The sequence below is a fragment of the Nematolebias whitei genome, chromosome 1 (assembly GCF_014905685.2).
Source record: "Nematolebias whitei isolate Nwh7 chromosome 1, NemWhi1, whole genome shotgun sequence".
In the NCBI taxonomy this organism is placed as follows: Eukaryota; Metazoa; Chordata; class Actinopteri; order Cyprinodontiformes; family Rivulidae; genus Nematolebias; species Nematolebias whitei.
Window position 1 is genome coordinate 77,977,572 of NC_056498.1, and position 8,154 is coordinate 77,985,725.

At 41.7% G+C, this 8,154-nt stretch overlaps 1 protein-coding gene across 1 annotated transcript in view; it reads left to right on the top strand.

The window, feature by feature from the left end:
- The window catches only part of LOC119430677 (clathrin heavy chain linker domain-containing protein 1-like), a 23,940-nt gene that overhangs the window by 6,774 nt on the left and 9,012 nt on the right, over window positions 1-8,154 (top strand). Inside the window, exon 4 of the mRNA XM_037698140.1 lies at window positions 4,092-4,195. Within this exon, the coding sequence (XP_037554068.1) occupies window positions 4,092-4,195 (104 nt within the window). The remainder of the gene's footprint in view (window positions 1-4,091; window positions 4,196-8,154) is intronic.

Consider the following 8,154-nt stretch of genomic DNA (forward strand, 5'->3'; position numbering starts at 1 on the left):
TGTCCTCAAATGTGTCCTGATACAGTTTGTCCTCAGATTTGTCCTGACTCAGTTTGTCCTCAGATGTGTTCTGACTCAGTTTGTCTTCAGGTGTGTCCTGATTCAGTTTGTCCTCAAATGTGTCCTGACTCAGTTTGTCTTCAGATGTGTTCTGAATCTGTCCTTAGATATGTCCTCAGTTTGTCCTCAGATTTGTCCTGATTCAGTTTGTTCTCAAATGTGGCTTGACTCAGTTTGTCCATTGATGTCTCCTGACAGTTTTGACCCTTAAATATGTTTTGATTCACTGACTGTTCTAATCTTTGTCTTGACACAGTGTTTTCAAATAAATCCAGTCTGTTAATGCAGCGCTGGTTAACAACAGTTATCTCAGGACACCGAAATATTCATGTACATTATAAATTGACAATTAGTAAAAACAGCACAGCAGGATGTGCTGAACCTTCACTTTGTTATTATCTCCCATCCTGAGAAGCACATTGTGGAAATGAATGACGTCCAAGAAGAAACCTCCAGCAGAACCAGAACCAGGCTCATGATGGGCATCAATCTGCCTTTACTGGCTGGGGTTAGAAAGCACAGGAGAGACACAAACACATAATGACAGGTCCAGGTGTAGTTTCAGTGTTCCAATTGTAGTTCCTTTGATCCAGGTGTAGTTTCTATGGTCCAGGTGTAGTTTCTATGGTCCAGGTGTAGTTTGTATGGTCCAGGAGTGGTTTCTATGTTAATGATAGAAATAATCACAACGGCAAACATGGAGTCTAGATCGAGTAAATACAGCAGCAGAGTGAGGAAATGTGGTCAGTTTGTCCTCTAGCAGTCTGAGCCTTTAGCTGCTGAACTAAGGGATAGGATTGAAGTGATAGGATTTATCACAAAGGAAAGTCTTCTTCTTTGTCTTAAATGTACAAAGTAGACAGAGTTTCAGCCTTTCAGACAGAAACTGGAAGTTGGATCCACAAGAAAAAAGGCTGACAACTGAAAACTCTGCCTCCCATTCTACTTTTAGAAACTCAAAGAACCAGAAATAAACCTGCAGTCTGAGAGTGAAGTGTTCTGCAAGGAAAATATGAAACATTACTGTGGGATTCCAGTGTTTTCTGTAACCACTTACTTCTTTTCCTTCATGGAAAAACTAAAAGCAAGTACATTGATCTTGTACTAGTGACTGTAGTGAGTTTTTAAAAGTGGAGAGCGAGATGAATGAGCCAAGCTTTAAGATGGTTCAAGTCATCTGCATCAGGCAACGGGAACGAGGAGCGACCAAAGGAAGTTTATGCTTTAGGTGTAAGGAGATTGATGTTTAGTAGAACACAAGCTGAAATCAGCATTGTGAATAGTAATAAGTGACTATAAGTATAACAGTTTTCCAATGAGAGTTTTGTAAATTAACAGAAACCATTGAATTTGTCTCTAAGAATGAAGAGACAGTTTATCATGGTGTGCAGATCACAATGGTGTGTCTTAAATAAAGCTCCAATAACAAACAGGATGACTGACAACATCCAGTTTGTAAAGAACAGTTTTTGAGGCAGACCTGTAAATCACATCAACATAGTCCAGGATAGGAAGCACCGTCATTTTAACCAGAAACTATTTGGCAAAATGTGTGAAGGAAGATGGGCATCATGGTGGTGCAGTTGGTAAAGCTGCTACCTCTCAGTGAGCAGGTTACCCTGGTTCAAATCCTGGTCCGGGGGGCCTTTCTGGGTGGAGTTTGCATGTTCTCTCCGTGCATGTGTGGGTTTTCTCTGGGTACTCCAGTTTCCTCCCACCGACCAAAAACATGCACATTAAGCTGATTGGTAACTCTAAATTGTTCCTAGGTGTGAGTGAGAGAGTGAACAGGAATGCGTACAGAGCTCTTCTTCGCCCCCATCTTGGCCTCTCCGACCACATCTCAATCCTGCTGGCACCAGCAATATCGTCTGCTGATGAGACAGCTTAGACCAACAAAGAAGACAGTTACCATGTGGCCCAGGGATGTAGAGTCTGTGATCCAGGACTGTTTTCAGAGCACAGATTGGCAGGTCTTCAGAGAGGCGGCTACATATGAGGGAGAGGTGGACCTGGAGGAATACACCTCCTCTGTTCTTGGCTTCATCGCCAAGTGTGCTGATGATGTCATCACCACCAGGACAGTACCTGTTATCCGAATCAGAAACCCTGGCTGAATGTTGAGGTGAGAAATCTGCTGAAATCTGGGGATGCTGCGTTCAGGACAGATGAGGCATCAGCACTCTGAGAGGTGAGGAAAAGACTGACTGCAGGCATTGCAAGGGCCAAAGCCACATATGCCCAGAAAATTCAGAGTCACTTCATCACCAATGACCCCCGGTGCATGTGGAAGGGCATCAATTGCATTACGAACTACATTATGAGAGATTCACAATGCCCAAGGGACCGCTCATTACCAGAGGCACTCAATAAGTTCTATGCTCACTTTGAGGATCCTAACACCCCACCCCAGCACCAGACTTATACCACCACTCGGTAACATGCCCCTCTGTGTCACCACAGCAGATGTGAGGAAAACTCTCCAGGGAATCAACCCCCGTAAGGTTGCAGGCCCCGACAACATCCCAGGGCGGGTACTGAAGGACTCCGCATACCAGCTGTCTGAGGTGTTGGCGGACATCTTCAACACCTCACTGTCAATGGCAGTTGTCCCCACCTGCTTTAAGTCTGCCACTATTGACCCTGTACCGAAGTGCTCCACAGTGACGGGCCTGAATGACTACCGACCTATAGCCTTAACATCGGTAGTCATGAAGTGCTCCGAGAGGCTCGTCATGACCCACATCAAGGACTCCATCAACATCACTGTGGACCCACATCAGTATGCCTACAGAAGGAACCGCTCCACGGCTGACGCCATCTCATCAGTGGTCCACACAGCCCTCACCCACCTGGAGAGCAGAAATTATTACATCTGTCTGCTCTTTCTAGATTTCTTCTCAGCCTTCAACACCATCATCCCACAAACCCTGGTGCAGAAGCTCTCCTTTCTTGGACTAAGTCCCACACTGGGGAACTGGATTCTGGACTTCCTGACTAACAGACCTCAGATTGTAAGGATCCACAACATTGTCTCCTCCTCCATCACCCTCACAGCACTGGCTCGCCCCAGGGCTGCGTGCTGAGCCCCCTCTTGTTCACTCTGCTGACATATGACTGCCCGGCTAGACACCCCCAGCTGTTATAAAGTGAAGTTTGCGGATGAAACAGCAGTAGTGGGATGCATCAAGAACAATGATGAGTCCAGATATAGAGAGGAGGTGGAACACCTGGTGCAGAGACAATAATCTCTGCATCAACGTGAAGAAGGCCAAGGAGATGGTGGGGGATTTCAGAAGGGGCAAGGATCCTCTTCATCCCCTACACATCGGAGGAGCAGCTGTGGAGGTGGTCTCCAGCTACAGGTACCTGGGGGTGCATTTATCCAGTGACCTCACCTGGAGAGCCAACACTTCCTGTCTGGTCAGGATGGCCCACCAGCGTCTCTATTTCCTCAGGAAGCTGCAGAGAGCTGGACTTGGGAGCTCTGTCCTGAGGAGCTTCTATCGCTGTGTGGTGGAGAGCGTTGTCTGCACCTGCATCACCGTGTGGCACGGCAGCTGCACTGCTGCTGAGAGGATGGCTCTGCAGAGGGTGTTTAAGGCTGCACAGAAGACTGTGGGGAGCAGTCTTCGCAAAAACAACTCAGAACTTTACACAGCATGATTGGGGGGGGCTTCGCATCATGAAGGACTCCACTCATCCTGCACACAGTCTGTTCCAGCCCCTCCCCTCAAGCAGGCGGCTTAGGAGCATTCAGAGCAAGACCACCAAGCTCAGAAACAGTTTCATCCCTGCAGCTGTCAGACTGCTGAACTCTTGTATTTATTTATTTGTTAATTCTTAGGCTTCTTGATCTGGGACCTGAGTTTGAATTTCGTACCATAAACATGCAAATGTGAGCTGGTACCACAATGAAAAATCATTGAATCCTTGAAATATAACCCAGTAGCTTCAAGCTGTTTGTTGTCAGTGTCTTAACTCACACGTGTGTCAGTGTCCTGACCGCATTTCTCTGTGTCTCCGTTCAGAATCTCCATTCTTCAGTCACAAACATCAGGCCTTCAGGAGGAGATCAAAAGAAGAAACTCTGAAAATCAGAGGCTGTGGTTACCAGTAGCCCCATGTACAAAAGGTGTGTAAGCGCATCATAGTGGTGTGGACCCTTTACCACAGAAAAGTTCAGATGGATCAAATTATAAATGAACTTGGAAACATTCAGTAGCCTCATGCCAACTTCATTATTTGTGTTCACACTTTACTAGAGGTTTTAGTCTTTGGGCAAAACTCAGAGGATATTTTCAAAAACTAGTGATGAAAATCAATGTTGTTGTACTTCAAAGTGAAATTTCCTACTTCCCCAGCTGAGCCAGAGGATCTGTTTACACATGGCTTCATCACCATGGTAGTAGTTTTCATTAACTGTCAGTAAGAAGCTTAAGTTGCTCACAGATTCTGGTTTTATCATTATCCCAGAACAAAGCAGTCAGACAGTAACATTTATAGCTCATCATAGTTCAGTGCAGTCCAGGGACATTTAAAATAAAGACTGAAACGTCACAGAGAAATTAAAATATTATGTAATCTTAAGTCAGTTCACACATTTCTGCACTGATTAAATGTTGGCTTTGGTCACCCACAGACAGTGTTTATTCAAGGATATAAATTACAGTATATAAATCGTACAGTCTGTTTTAGGCTAAGGATTCTAATCTAAAGTTAAAAAAAAATCTGTTTGTCTAGGATTATTAGTTTTTAATACACCTGATTTTTAGCATAAGAAATGGCAACAACAAACAAAAAAAGTTTGGAAATTTGAATACATCATCAGAGTTTTTGTACCCTGTCGCGAAGTGAAAATGGGAATTGGAAATAACTTTTGTCCGTCTGTCCATCCGTGTATGTTGTGAACATGTTAACTTGAAAAATAAGTGAGTTATCAGCTGCTGTTTTTGTGTGTGGCAACATCCAGATGTAAGAAAGTTTCCTTTAGAATACTGAGTTGCTACATCAAAAGCCAAGATGGTCGCTACCATATAAATATGTAAACCAACCATCCTTATCATTTGAGGAAACTATGCTCTCTGTTTTGTTATATTGCCTTAAAGCACAGTTCCCTTAAATGATTGGACTGGCCAAAGATTAATCTATGGGGGCCAAGGCCACTATTACCATTTAACTCAAACCAGGTGTGTCAAAGCAGAGAAAGATCTAAAATGTGCAGGATAATGGCCCTAGAGAACTAGGACTGCACACTGCAGAATTAAACCGAGCCCGTTGTATGACAGAAGACGGGCTCTAACAAACGAAATGGTCCTCTGGACATGTGACGTCACAGCAACCAGTCTGAAGTTGGTAGTGTTTCTTGGGTATCTGGATTTGGGATTTGTTGACTCTTTTTCCTGCAGCCAACTCATGCTGAAGATGTGTTGCAGCAGGATGCTGGACAGCAGGGAGTTGCAGGGCCAGGGGTTGAATATAATCTAGGCCTGCAGACTCGCCCAGGTGATTTTTCTCCAGTTGTCTCCAAACCTGGCCTGTTGACAGTCTGATGGATGTTTAGCCAGTGAAGCAGAGATGGAGGGTTGTGGTCAGAGGAGTTCAGCTGTGTTGCTATAGACCCTTTTCACAATGATGTAGTGAGTCACGTGGGTACGTGTCACTTGTTGTATGACAAATATATGTGGTATATATTTATGCATACTTTTCACGAGTTCTTCATTTTTCTGACTGTAAATGCCGTGCATTGAATTTAACAGAAATGTAACGAGAGACGTTATTACCTTTGACCCATCAAATGAATGGAGTCATTTATTTTCAGAATCAAAGTTTAACATCAAACATTTACATTAATTTGGCAAAATATGAAAATAATAACAGACAGTTTCACAAATAATGAACTTCAAATCACTCGGCGGTGATTTGAGGACTTTGCTTCAGATATTTCTAAAAATATCTGTACTGATTTATGAGAGAGAGGTGAGTTTAAGAGGAAATTGAGATTTATCTTACAGAGGAATATGTGAGGGAATTTAATCTGTTTAACCAGAAATTGCACGCTCCGTCAGGTATCTCAGCTTGTCCCAGGTACACTTTAGTCGAAGAAGAAACCGTTACCTTGTTGACGATCGATCACCTCAGTAAGAATCCTTTTCAACTGATATCAGCGTCTCCGTTGAGAACAGCTAAAATCCTTGGAGAGTCGTGCGTGGTTAGCTCAAAACAGAATTATAATCCCAAAACGTCTCTGGATTCTAGTAACTCTGACTCTTCATTGTCAGCAGCTCTCAGACTCTTTCAGATCTTCTCAGACTCTAACTCCAAAACTCTCCATAACTCTAGTTCTCTTCTGAACTCCTTCAGAACTTTTTCATTCTCGGAATCTTTTCCATTCTCTTCTCCCGACATGAACTGGGAAGTTGCCACATTTTATTTGGGTCGACTTCCGGTTCAATTTAGAGCTTTCTGATTCGTGGATGTACCAGAAAGAGGTGTGGTTTTTTGACGTAAGTTATTATCAAAAGTCAAGGATTGTTTTCAACATACAGAAAAGATTATTGCAGTCGGCCAGACTTCGTGGAGTCTCACACTTGGTAATCTTTTCAAATAGTAAAACATGACATTTCTTCTTCAGTAAACATTTAGTTGACCGAAGCTTCAACTTTCACATACTTACGACTTGGATCATTTCAGACAGAAAATCAAGAAATGCTTATTAACCTGATTTCTCCTTTGAATGAGGAATAAAAATCATTACTTACTGTTTATGTAAAATAAAAATGAGTAGTTCTTTTCAACCTGTAAGCATTGAGTGAAACTAACACAATTTGATTATCAAACATTTGTAAAACAGTAATGATTATAGAGGATTGTCTTTTCTGCTTGATTAATTCAAGAAAGAAAGTCATCAGATGGCCCAGACTTATTCAGATCAATGAAAATAACAGTCTCTGTCCATCTGGTAGATTTGAGGTCATCTAGTTCACTACAATGACGTCAGACAACTTACGTTCTGACTCGCCACAGCGTATCAGTACTTCCGGGTCTATTCTCCCTCGGGAGACCTGTCTGGAAACTTCACGGAATTTCATTCATTCAACCTTTATTTATAGAGGTTAAATAACAAGGTATAGCACAAGGTAAGGTTAATAAAAATAGTATTTACATGTTTGTCAGCCGTGGTAACGTTATCCATCAGAGCAGCAACTTTAACCACAGTAGCTAAAATATACAACATGGACTGTCAGTGCTCTAACGTTTAAAGGTTTACTTTCTATGTTAACTTTAATAAAAACAGTATTTAAGTGTTAGTTAGATGTGGTAACATTATCCATCATTATCAATTTTCCATTCTGTAACTGTGTAAGGAAACAGTCTCAAAGTAAGCTAGCTAGCAGCTAACAGGTAGCTAAACTCTACACTGCTGCTTCCTGTCAGTGCTGTAACATTAAAATGTTTACTTTATCTATTAATGTAAAATCTCTGACATCTTCCAACATTGTTCTTTAGAATAGCATTTTAAATATTGAATTAAAAACTATATGTCAAACCATTTCTATGTTCTGATGATTAATAATTTCTCTTTTTACTTTTGTCTTGTGTCCATCTTCCTCAGCAGCAGCTCATCTAACAAGCATGACACACTCATCAAGATGTTATTGTTGCAGTGTGCCATGTTGTTCCAATAATAAACAAAAAATACCATATTTGAGTTTCCACTTTGAAAAAAACTTTTATATATCTTCACCTCAGAACTGTCAAGGCAGTAATGAGTAAGTAATTGGAGAAATGCTCTAATACAAAAGATAATTGATAATTGAACAGGAAATTGATAGGTGGATAAGTGATGTCTATTAAAGTTTATACTTTCTTTTCCCTTAGGAACTGGATGATGCTGCATGGAGAAATCAAGAGTTGCAGAGACAAGTTTTGTCTTTAGAAATGGAAATCCAGCAGCTGACAATTAAGAAGTGCCCTCCTGTGTGTGTGTGTGTGTGTGTGTGTGCGTGTGTGTGTGTGCGTGTGTGTATATATATATATATATATGTATATATATATATATATATATATATATATATATATCAATCAATCAAC